This window comes from Piliocolobus tephrosceles, chromosome 1, assembly GCF_002776525.5.
Source record: "Piliocolobus tephrosceles isolate RC106 chromosome 1, ASM277652v3, whole genome shotgun sequence".
In the NCBI taxonomy this organism is placed as follows: Eukaryota; Metazoa; Chordata; class Mammalia; order Primates; family Cercopithecidae; genus Piliocolobus; species Piliocolobus tephrosceles.
Genome location: NC_045434.1, coordinates 110,762,073 through 110,775,177, shown reverse-complemented (window position 1 = coordinate 110,775,177; position 13,105 = coordinate 110,762,073). Strand labels below are relative to the sequence as shown.

The 13,105-nt window shown below is 41.9% G+C and overlaps 1 protein-coding gene across 1 annotated transcript in view; it reads right to left on the bottom strand.

The window, feature by feature from the left end:
- Positions 1–6,656: 6,656 nt before the first annotated feature.
- The window catches only part of LAMTOR5 (late endosomal/lysosomal adaptor, MAPK and MTOR activator 5), a 7,426-nt gene continuing 977 nt past the window's right edge, over positions 6,657–13,105 (bottom strand). The window contains exons 2-4 of the mRNA XM_023232514.2: positions 11,750–11,811; positions 9,336–9,453; positions 6,657–6,990 (exon numbers count right to left, since the gene is read on the bottom strand). Coding sequence (XP_023088282.1) covers positions 6,930–6,990; positions 9,336–9,453; positions 11,750–11,811 — 241 coding nt within the window. The 3' untranslated portion in view covers positions 6,657–6,929. The remainder of the gene's footprint in view (positions 6,991–9,335; positions 9,454–11,749; positions 11,812–13,105) is intronic.

Genomic DNA, 13,105 nt, shown 5'->3' with positions numbered 1-13,105 from the left:
TCTAAAGTATATCTATTATTTTGCAAGGTTGTGGTGAGGATTAACAATATATCATGTAAGATGACTACACATTGGACCTACTATTGGTACTTGGTTCATGAAAAATAATTTTCGTTAGTCAAATGAGGCCTAATAGCAAGAACAAAGAATTCTTAAGCCACCTTTGGGATGTTAGTTAACATTTTGGCATCTATACCCGATTGACTTAATAAAGCTTATAGAGTCTTTAAGGAAACATAAACAATTCCCTCAACTTCTAACCTTTTAACTCTTGGCCCTAAAGCTATTTAGCAAGAATGCAGCATGATTTTGCAATCATCACGCAAGGTAATCATCATGATTACCCTCATCCCACTGTCAAATATAGCCAGCCCAAGAATAATCTTTAACACTTATGGATTTAGACTTTAATAAGCATTACCAACTAGAATTAAAATATTTTATTTTCAGTTGACTCTCTCCTTGCCCTCATTCAATTCTTGTGCAGAAAAGAGTTACTGGCCTGAGATACCTATTCTTTGAAACATCACTGGCCTGAGATTCCTATTCTTTGGAAGGCCTGTTTACATGGTTGGCCTCTGGCTGGCAACTGGGAACTTAGATTTCAGGAGGGTTCCTACCATTCCTTAAATGATAATAGTGAATCATTGTGCCTAAACTATGTAAACAATACAATTTTTATGCTGAACGTTTGCTTTCTTTTTGGGAGCCTGGAATTTGGTATGTGCTAGGCAGAGGGTACTTACGTGACCAGCCCCCTTGGGCACTGAGTCTCTACTAAGCTTTCTGGATTGGCAACATTTCACACATGTTACAACTTATTGCTGGAGGAATTAACTACATCCTGTGTATCTTCACTGATAGAAGAATTCTTGCAAGCTTCTGCCTGGTTTCTTCTGGACTTTGCCCCATCCTCCTTTTGCCTTTGTTGAGTCAGTTTTTTATCCTTTCACTTTAATAAACCTTGTAAGTACAACAACTAAGTGCTCAGTCCTGTGAGTCATCCTAGTGAATTATCAAACCTGAGGGGTTGAATGAGTCTGGGTTATTCAGAAAGAATAGAATATTCTCCAGAGCAAGAACCAGTGATGGGGGAGGAGATATTGAGGTTGATTTACTATGAGAATTGACTCACATGATTATGTAGACTGAAAAGCCTGCACTCTGGTCAGCAAGCGGGGCAATCAAGAGAGTTGATGGTGTAGTTCCAGTCTGAGTCCAGAAGCCTGAAAACCAGAAGTGCTGATGGTATAAGTTTTAGTCTGAGAGGGCCTGAGAACCAGGAGAGCCATTTGTGTAAGTTCCATTCTGAGTCTGAGTCCAAAGTCAGGAGAAGACCGATGTCCGAACTACAAGACAGTCAGGCAATGAGAAATTCTTTCTTAGCCTTTTATTCTAGTCAGGCCTTTAATGGATTGCATGAGTTCCGCCCACATTGGGGAGGGCAGTCTTCTTCAGTCTACTGATTCAAATGCTGATCTCATCCAGAAACACCTTCACAGTTGCACCCCAAAATAATGTTTAGCCAAATACCTGAGCATCCCATAGCCCAGCCAAGCTGACACATAAAATTAACTGTTATAGAAGTGTCCCGGGACTCCCTCATACAAGCGTACTTCAGTTTTGGCTCTGTACAGACTAGAAAATAAGCCTTCTCCAGCCTTAAGCTCTTTCCAGCATGTCTTATGTTTCATTGATAAATTGGATACATTATATCCTACCTCAAAGGGTGCTGTGAAGAATAAATGAGAATGTATGTTCATTTATTTCATTCAATAAAAACAGTTGCTTTCTATGTGCCAGATGTTGTGCCAGACAGAGGGGCCTATATAGTAGACACAGGGTGGCATGAGATGTGGCCCAAGGGGTTAGCAGGGGCTAAATCATGCAGGGGTTGGGAGGTCACGGTTAAAACTTTTAAAATTATTATTATTTTTTTTTTTTTTGAGGCAGGGTCTCGCTCAGTCACAGCCCAGGCTGGAGTGCAATGGCACAATCTCATCTCACTGCAACCTCTGCCTCCTGGATTCAAGTGATTCTTGTGCCTCATCCTCCTGAGTAGCTGGGATTATGTGCACCACCACACCCGGCTAATTTTTTTTTTTGGATTTTTAGTAGAGATGGGGTTTCACCATGTTGGCCAGGCTGGTTTCGAACTCCTGACCTCAAGTCATCTGCCCATCTCGGCTTCCCAGAGTGCTAGGATTACAGGCATGAACCACTGTGCCCAGCCATAACTTTTTAATTCTAAATGCAATGGAAGGCTGTTCATAGTGGCTCACACCTATAATCCCGGCACTTTGAGAGGCCAAGGTGGGTGAATCACTTGAGGCCAGGAGTTTGAAACCAACCTGGCCAACATGGTGAAACCCTGTCTCTATGCAAAAATTAGCCAGGTGTTGTGGTGAATGCCTGTAATCCCAGCTACTTGGGACGCTGAGGCACGAGAAGCGGTTGAACCTGGGAGGAAGAGGTTGCAGTGAGCTGAAATGGTGCCACCACGCCCCAGCCTGGGTGACAGAGTGACACTCTGTTTCAAATAAATAAATAACATTTAAATGCAATGAGAGACTCCTTAGGGGAGGTTTAGCATTGTGTCTGGTAAACAGCAAGCACTCATACATGCTTGCTATTAAGGATTACCACCAAGATGCCCTGTCAGCATCTAAAATCAAACCCCGTCATCTTATCACTGTTATTGAGTTCACTGCTTTTATTTCTAAGGCACCCAGTTCTATCACCTAGACTAGAAAATTCATCTTTAATTCTTCATTCTCCTTTATTCCCTTTCTGCCAATTTTTTTTTTTTTTTTTTTTTTTTGAGATGGTGTTTTGCTTTTGTTGCCCAGGCTGGAGTGCAATGGTGCAATCTCACTGCAACCTCCCGCTCCTGGGTTCAAGCGAGTCTTCTGCCTCAGCCTCCCGAGTAGCTGGGTTTACAGGCCTGTGCCACCAATGCCCAGCTAATTTTGTATTTTTAGTAAAAATGGGGTTTCTCCATGTTGGTCAGACTGGTCTTGAACTCCCAACCTCAGGTGATCTGCCCTCCTTGGCCTCCCAAAGTACTGGGATTACAGGCGTGAGCCACCACACCTGGCCTAATTTGCTTTTTTTGTCTCTTACATTTGATCCTGAGCTAATGATCTTGTGGAGCCTATTTCTTCTCTAAAATGGGGATAATACCTTGTAAGATTCAGGATTAAATGAGGTAAATGAATGTAAATTGCTTAGCATGTGGCAAAAACTCACTAAAGATTGGCTGTTATTACTTTGGGCTAGGAACTGGAGATACATAGATGAACAAAAGGAAGCTCACCTTGAAAAAAATGAGCTCTTTCTACAAATTATTTTTTTTTTCTTTGAGATGGAGTCTCACTCTCACCCAGGCTGGAGTGCAGTAGTGCAATCTTGGCTCACTACAACCTCCACCTCCCAGGCTCAAGGGATTCTCCTGCCTCACCCTCTCAAAGTAGCTGGGATTGTAGGTGCTTGCCACCACACCCGGCTAATTTTTATATTTTTAGTAGAGATGGGGTTTCACCATGTTGAGCAGGCTGATCTTGAACTCCTGACCTCAGGTGATCCACCCGCCTTGGCCTCCCAAAGTGCTAGGATTACAGGCGAGAGCCACGGCGCCTGGCCACTACAAATTAATCTTAAAGCTCCACCTTTACTCTCACCTGCTCCAAAATCCAATCTGCTAATAGGATAAAGCCTAGATTTCTTAAAAAGCAGATATTCAGTTTCCTTGAGTTAGCTACCCTACCTTTCAGCTTTTTCACCTCCTACCTCACAGACCAAACAAAGGCATTTGCTATTACATATTCCTTTTGGTTTATCCACTCTTTACCACTGCCATTTCCTCTTCCTGGAAACCCCATATTCCTTTTACTGCAAGCATCCATTCATTCTATCTTCGGAGGCTCAGTTCATACTACAAAACTCTTTTGTGGGACTAGGCATGGTTGCTCACACCTGTAACCCCAGCACTTTGGGAGGCTGAGGTGGGAGGATTGCTTGAGGTCAGGAGTTCAAGACCAGCCTGGGCAACATGACAAAACCCTGTCTCTACTAAAAATACAGCAATTAGCCAGACATGGTGGTGTGCACCTGTAGCCCCAGCTACTTGGGAGGCTGAGGCACAAGAATCGCTTGCACCTGGGAAAGCAGAGGTTGCAGTGAGTCAAGATTGTGTCACTGCACTCTAGCCTATGCGCCTAGGCGATAGAGCAGGACCCTGTCTCAAAAACAAAAAAATAAAGAAAACTTCTTGTACTAGTTATATACTCATCTATTCAGCAATTATTCAGTGCCTACTCTGTTCTAGGAACTGTTTTAGGTGCTTAAGATACATATGTAAATAAGACAAAGGTGCTGGGCGCGGGGGCTCATGCCTGAAACCTGGCACTTGGAAGGCCGAGGCAGGTGGATAGTTTGAGGCCCAGAGTTTGAGACCAGCTGGCCCAACATGGCAAAACACCGTCTCTACTAAAAATACAAAAAGTAGCTGGGTGTGGTGGTGTGTGCCTGTAGTCCCAGCTACTCGGGAGACTGAGGCACAAGAATCACTTGAACCCGGGAGGCAGAGTTGCAATGAGCCGAGATTGTGCCACTGCACTCCAGCCTGGGTGACAGAGCGAGACTGTCTCAAAAAATAATAATAATAATAATAAAATAAAGACAAAGCTTGTACCCTCAAAGTGTGTACACTACTGGGGAAGTCAGACATAAAACAACATGTATGTCAGTTATTAGTAAGTATGCTGAAGACCACACATATATATCCCATCTATTAAAGTACAAGCTCAAGGGCTGGAGCTATGTCTTACTAAAATGTTTGCTGTTCTCACATAGCACCTTATATTTGTAGATGCTTAATATTTTTGGATAAGTAATATTCTGGAGGTTTTTACACTGTCAAATGTTAAATTGCTAGAGCAACAGAACTACATTCAAGTTCAACGAATCAGTCTTTTGTGCCTGCTTGTGCACAATTCCGTTGTTGAAAACTATAAAGGTTGAAGCGAACCTTTTTTTTTTTTTTTTTTTTTTTTTTTTGAGATAGTGGCTTGCTCTGTCACCCAGGCTAGGGTGCAGTGGCACATCATCAACGTTAACCTTCTAGGCTCAAGTGATCCTCCTGCCTCAGCCTCCCAAGTAGCTGGGACTACAGGCCCATACCACCATCCCTGGTTAATTTTTAAAAAGCTTATTTTGTAGAGATGGGGTCACAGTATGTTGCCCAGGCTGGTCTTGGCTTAAGCCATCTCCTGCCTTGACCTCTCAAAGTGCTAGAATTACAGGTATGAGTTACTGTACGCAGTCAGATCTATACTTTTCAAATGTAAAAATTTATTTTCTAGCCAACATGTCCTACTTGGTGGTCTAGGTGTTAAAGAGTACAGACTCAGCTGGGCGCGGTGGCTCACGCCTGTAATCCTAGCACATTGGGAGGCCGAGGCAGGCAGATCATGAGGTCAGGAGATTGAGACCATCTTGGCTAACACAGTGAAACCCCATCTCTACTAAAAATACAAAAAATGAGCCAGGTGTGGTGGTGGGCACCTGTAGTCCCAGCTACTGGGGAGGCTGAGGCAGGAGAATGGCATGAACCCAGGAGGCAGAGCTTGCAGTGAGCCAAGATCATGCCATTGCACTCCAGCCTGGGCGACAGAGCTAGACTCTATCTCAACACCAACCAAAAAAAGAGTACAGACTCTGAGTTGGAGTCCTGAGTCCAAATGATGACTCTGGTAATTTCATAGCCTTAGTTACACAAACCTAAGATAGGGTAAATAAGAGTACCTACTGTATAGGGTTATTAAGGAAAATTAAATGAGTTCCTGCCATATAGTATAGCTGATCCTTGAACAACACGGATCCACTTACACATGAATTTTCTTTCACCTCTGCCACCTGAGACAGTGAGACAAACCCTCCTTTTCAGACTGCTCATTGTGAAGATGACAAAGACCTTTATAACGATCCACTTCTACTTAATGAATATTATATATTATCTTCCTTATAGTTTTAATAACATTCTTTTCTCTAGCTTACTTTAAGAATATAGTATATAATACATAAAACAGCCGGGCACGGTGGCTCATTGCCTGTAATCCCAGCACTTTGGGAGGTTGAGGCGGGTGGATCATGAGGTCAAGAGATCGAGACGATCCTGGCCAACACGGTGAAACCCCGTCTCTACTAAAAATACAAAAATTAGCCAGGTGTGGTGTCACATGCCTATAATCCCAATTACTTGGGAGGCTGAGGCAGAAGAATCGCTTGAACCCGGGAGGCGGAGGTTGCAATGAGCCAAGATCGCACCACTGAACTCCAGCCTGTCAGCAGAGCAGGACTCTGTCTACCAAAAAAAAAAAAAAAAACAAAAAAACAAACCAAACCAAAAAAATATGAAACATAGAAAACTAGTGTTAATGTTTAAGTCAGTAGGCTGTTGGGGGGTTAAAAGTTATATGTAGATCTCTGACTGCACAGGGGTGGGATCCATGGATGTGCCTGTGAGAATGTAGGTATTTCAGGAAGCTTCTTAAACAAAAGCAAGTAATTTAGAACAAAGACCTTTTAAAACAATTACAATTTGATAACTGAACAAAAAGAACATTTGGTTAAGTTTAAAGAATCTAGAAAAGATCCATTTTCCTCCAAACAGATTTATTGAATATAGCAAAATTCTATATACAAAGTGACCTGGACCTGCTGCTTCAAAACATGATCCTTTCTTACTAATATCTTGATAGTCGGTCCATAGAGCATTAGAAAGCAATTGACTCTTAAATAAATAGAAAAGTGCCCAATGCACATTAAATGAATGGCCTAACTACTGGAACTTTAGTAGTTCTATAAGGTAATTAACATAGGTAGGATTGAGTTCCTGTGACAGGCTGCTGAAGAACAGATATGAGGTGTCAAGAGGCCATTTTGTGCACTGCCACTGTGATGCCATCATGTTTCTGGATCATAATGTTCCTGAAATGCAAGGAAGAAAATATTCAGTAAGATGTTATCAGTGGTACTTCACTGTAAGAATAAAGATGTTGTTTGGTTTAGGACACAATGTATAAAATAATGTAATTGTTTCTCTATGTATAAAACCAATAAACATTAACAAAACATTTGGGAAATACACAAACGTATAGCATATAAACACGAAATGAATTCTTAATCCTACTACATACAGACAACCACTGTTAATATTTCCCTGGTTCTTTGTTTTGGTTTTTTTAGGCACTGTCTTGCTATGTTGCCCAGGCTGGCCTCCAACTCCTGGACTAAGCAATCCTCCTGCTTCAGCCACCTCAGTAGCTGGAACTACAAAAAAAAGGCTTTCCTGGTCCTTGTTTTCTTTGCATGTATATGATACAGTCATGTGCTGCATAACAATGCTTCAGTCAACAGTGTACCCTACGTATGATGGTAGTCCCATAAGATTATAATGGAACTGAAAAATTCCTATTGCCAAGTGACCTTTTAACTGTCCCAACGTCACAAAGCACAACACACTACTCACATGTTTGTGGTAATGCTGGTATAAACAAATTGTGAAATTGTGCTGCCAGTCATAAAAAGTATAGCACATACAATTATGTACAGTACATAACACTTGATAAGAAATGACTATACTATGGTTTATGTATTTACTATACTTTTTTTTTTTTTTTGAGATGGAGTCTTGCTCTGTTGCCCAGGCTGGAGTGCACTGGCGTGATCCCTGCTTCCCGAGTTCAAGCAATTCTCCTGCCTCAGCCTCCCAAGTAGCTAGGATTACAGGTGCCTGCCACCATGCCTGGCTAACTTTCATATTTTTAGTACAGACAGGGTTTCACCATGTTGATTAGGCTGGTCTCAAACTCCTGACCTCAAGTGATCTGCCCGCCTTTGCCTCCCAAAGTGCTGGGATTACAGGTGTGAGCCACTGTGCCCGGCATACTTTTTATAATTATTTTAGAGTATATTACTCCTATTATTAAGAAAAGGTTAACTATAAAACAGCCTCAGACAGGTCCTTTAGGAGGTATTCCAGAAGGTATCATCATTACAGGAGACAGGAGATGACAACTCCATGCATGTTACTGCCCTGGATGACCTTCCAGTGGGAGAAGATGTGGAGGTAGAAGACAGTGATATTGATGATCCTGACCCTGTGCAGGCCTAGGCTAATGTGTGTTTCTTCTTTGTTTTTAACAAAAGTCTAAAAAGTGAAAAAAAAAAAAAAAAGAATTTTTGTGCAGCTGTACAATTGTTTTAAGTGTTATTATAAAGGTCAAAAAGTTTTACTGGCTCACTCAGAGCAACTTCCAGTCTTGTAAGCTCCGTTCATGGTAAGTGCCCTATTCAGATATACTTTCTAAAAATTTCTCTATATCGTATTTTTACTGTATCTTCTCTACGTTTAGATACACAAATACCACTGTTATAACTGCCTACATTATTTAGGCTACAAATCTTTGTAGTCTAAGAGCAATACAGCCTAGGTGTGTAATAGGTATACCACCCAGGTTTGTTTAAGTATACTCTATGATGTTCATACAACAAAACTGCCTGACACATTTCTCAGAATGTATCCCCATTGTTAAGCAATGCATGACTGTATGTTTCTTCTTTTTACAAAGCTGTGATAGTAGCAGTTGTATATGTTTTTTCACATATTATTCTAAGGACCATCACTTGGAATATCTTTAGTAATTTTATTACTTTAGAAGTAATTTTTGGCTGGGTGCAGTGACTCATTCCTGTAATCCCAGCACTTTGGGAGGCTGAGGTGGGCAAATCACTGGAGCCCAGGAGTTTGAGACCAGCCTGGGAAACATGGTGAAACCTCCTCTCTACAAAAAATAGAAAAATTAGCTGGGTGTGGTAGTGCACACCTGTAGTGTCAGCTATAACTCGGGAGGCTGAGTTGGGTGAATCGCTTGAGCGATTGAGAAGGGTTGAGGTCACAGTGACCCATGATCACACCACTGTACTCCAGCCTGGTGCCAGGGCAACACCCTGCCTCAAAAAAAAAAAAAAAAAAAAAAAAAAATAGTAGTTTTTATTCTCGGATTAGTTTTCCTTTGTGCTATTTATTACTTTCTTTTGGTTGATAAACTGATAGTTTGTGCCAATTCTTATTCTTCATTTAAATAGCATTGTGTCTTGAGAGCACATTAGCTTTAGGGATCAACTTGTCTGATCCTGTGGTCCAAAAGATTAAGAACTTTTCCCAAAGTAGTTTGAATAAGGAATCACTGATGAACACAGGGCCGGCCCCCGCCAATTTTACCAGGAATTTTTCTGAACAAAAAGGAAAGGATCTGTTGAAATCTACTCACCCATTATCTGATTCTAGACACACCACAGGAATATCAGTGGGGTCAGAGGTTAGCTTAGCTGCTTGCTGGGCTAGAACAGATACCACTCCAGCATGCTCATCTGACAGGGTCCCACGGCCTGGAAAACAGAGATGATATATGTCACCTGATTGCTCATAGAGTATTTCTGCTAGAATAAGCTAGCTGGTTGTTTTAAAATGTCAACAGAATTGTCTTTTTATTAATGTTTGTATTAGTCTGTATAATAGTAACTAAATCTTGGGTACAAAAGTACCTATAAATTCTAGGTACAAAAATTAATTACTAAGTATACTTCACAATATATTTCTGTATACAAAGGCAACACAAACTTAACTGTACCTGAAACCAAATCAGGTAACAGACATGCCACTATGGCAGAGCATATGGATGTACCATTACTATACAAAACATTCTGACCAGATCCGATGCCGACGTTTGGGCCTTGAAGGTTTCTTGAAGGAACTCATTGAGTTTTAGATTTCCATACCTGAATTTCAGTCTTTCCATTAGTGAGCCTGGCAAATGCTTCCAAAAATTTACCCTTTTTCTCCCAAATGAGTGATGTGCATGTTAAACATAACTGAGTTACACAGATTACCTCTTTCAGTTACCCTTCCAGCAAAAATTCAGAGCTTTAAACATTCCTGACTTAGGAGCAACAAGTCTTGGGTTTACTAGTTCTGTCACTAATTAACGGCTTTAGTTACTTACCTTTCCAAACTTACTTCCTCATCTGTAATTGCTACCATTTATTAAGTATTATGTCTCAGTTCTATGTAAGCATTTTATACATATTATATAACCTTAAAATATTGTGATTAGGCCAGGTGTGGTGGCTCATTCTTGTAATCCCAGCACTCTGGGAGGCTGAGGTGGGTGGATCACCTGAGATAAAGAGTTCGAGACCAACCTGGCCAACATGGTGAAACCCTGTCTCTACTAAAAATACAAAAATTAGCTGGGCGTGGTGGCAGATGCCTGTAATCCCAGCTACTCAGGAGGCTGAGGCAGGAGAATTGCTTGAACCTGGGAAGCAGAGGTTGCAGTGAGCCAAGATTGTGCCACCACACTCTAGCCTGGGCAACAGAGCAAGACTTTGGACTTCGTCTCAAAAAAAAAAAAAAAAAATTGTGATTAAGAGGCCTCAGGGCCAGACAAAAATCCTAGCTTAACTACTTACCAGCTGTATGACCTCGGGCAAGTTATTTAACCTCTGTGTCTCAGTTTCTTTTTTTTTTATTTTTATTTTTTGAGATGGAGTCTTGCTCTTGTCATCCAGGCTAGAGTGCAATGGTACAATCTTGGCTCACTGCAACCTCTGCCTCCCACGTTCAAGTGATTCTCTGCCTCAGCCTCCCGAGTAGCTGGGATTACTGGCACCTGCTACCATGCCTGGCTAATTTTTTTTGCATTTTTAGTACAGATGTGGTTTCACCATGTTGGCCAGGCTAGTCTCGAACTCCTGACCTCAGGTGATCCACCAGCCTCTGCCTCCCAAAGTGCTGGGATTACACGTGAGCCACCACACCCAGCCTCTTTTTTTAAATTTTAAAAACATATATATATATATATATATATATTTTTTTTTAAATAGAGATGGGGGGGTTCTGTGTTGCACAGGCTGGTCTTGAACTCCTGGGCTCAAGTTATGTGTCTGCCTTGGCCTCCCAAAGTACTGGGATTACAAGCGTGAGCCACTGCACCTGGCCCCTCAATTTCTTTTTCTACCCCACTGGGTTATGAGGAATAAAAGAGTATACGTAAAGCACTTACAATGGTGCTTGGCACATAAGAGCTCAATAAATATAATCCTATGATTATTACCATTATTAAATAACAACCCAGTGAAGAAAATGAAGCCCTAAATGGTAGTTTTTTGGTCCATGTTCACACTACTAGCAAATGAAAGAGCAAGGGGTTGAGACTAGGTATGTCCAACAATGAAACCCCATTTTACTGCCTATTCACTTCTTGTTTAGTGTAGATGAGCTTAAAAATAGTACATCACCCACCTTGCAGGGTTGTTTTGAAAATTAAAGATAATGTATTTAGAACCTAGCAGTCTCAGCATATGGAATACATTCAATAAATGGTTAACAGCCATCGTTATCTGAAGTCCTTTCTAGACTCAATTTAAAATGATTCAAATATTATTTTTAGTAGAGACAACTATTTATTGCTATAGGACTGCAAGGAACATCTTCCTTCATAAATACCAACTGAAAAGTTTCAATTTTCTGATACTGTTATTTGGAGATAATCTCTACTCTCAAATGCAGAAAGAATTGGCAAGGTAACAGGAAATAAAAGCTAGAAAATAATAGCACCCTAGGCTCCAAGTCAACATCAGATGCTGTGCAATTCACCAAATGGTTGGTATGAGAGATACTTACAACCCAAATTAAGTCCTTGTGAATCTGTGCACAAGACTCCAACAATGGAGGGATTCTTCATTCTAATTCCAGGAACGCAAGAGAGTTGAAGTACATAATGGGAGAAAAAAGATTTAAATAAATATCAACATACAGGTGTTCTATGTATCAGGCATTCTTTTTTTTTTTTTTTTTTTTTTTTGAGACGGAGTCTGGCTCTGTCGCCCAGGCTGGAGTGCAGTGGCTGGATCTCAGCTCACTGCAAGCTCCGCCTCCCGGGTTTACGCCATTCTCCTGCCTCAGCCTCCCCAGTAGCTGGGACTACAGGCGCCCGGCGCCCGCCACCTCGCCCGGCTAGTTTTTTGTATTTTTTAGTAGAGACGGGGTTTCACCGTGTTAGCCAGGATGGTCTCGATCTCCTGACCTCGTGATCCGCCCGCCTCGGCCTCCCAAAGTGCTGGGATTACAGGCTTGAGCCACCGCGCCCGACCCCTCATCAGGCATTCTTTAAGTGCTTTAAATCAATGTTTCTCAATCTTTTTTCATTGTCACACCCTGAGAAAAAAATTAAGTTCTAGGGCCCGGCGCCGTGGCTCACGCCTGTAATCCCAGCACTTTGTGAGGCCGAGGTGGATGGATCACCTGAGGTCGGAGTTCAAGACCAGACTGACCAACATGGAGAAACCCCCGTCTCTACTAAAAATACAAAATTAGCCGGGCGTGGTGGCGCATGACCGTAATCTCAGCTACTCCGGAGGCTGAGGCAGGATAATCGCTTGAACCCCCGGAGGCGGAGGTTGCGGTGAGCCGAGATCACGCCATTGCGCTCCAGCCTGAGAAACAAGAGCGAAACTCCGTCTCAAAAAAAAAAAAAAAAAAAAAAAAGAGAAGAAAAGAAAAGAGTTCTAATTAATTAATTTAAATAAACCAGTTTCTCTCTGATGAGAGAAAAAAATGTGTACCGCTGAGCTCTGCAGGGCCACAAACACTGCGTGAAAAACATCTAGGATGCTTTCACTCGTTAAAAAAAAATGCATGTTTTAGTACTAACTCATTTAAAACAGCTGTTGAGTGGCCAGGCGCAGTGGCTCAAGCCTGTAATCCCAGCACTTTGGGAGGTCGAGACGGGCGGATCACGAGGTCAGGAGATCGAGACCATCCTGGCTAACATGGTGAAACACCGTCTCTACTAAAAAATACAAAAAACTAGCTGGGAGAGATGGCGGGCGCCTGTAGTCCCAGCTACTGGGGAGGCTGAGGCAGCAGAATGGCATAAACCCGGGAGGCAGAGCTTGCAGTGAGCTGAGATCCGGCCACTGCACTCCAGCCTGGGCGACAAAGCGGGACTCTGTCTCAAAAAAAAAAAAAAAAAAAAAA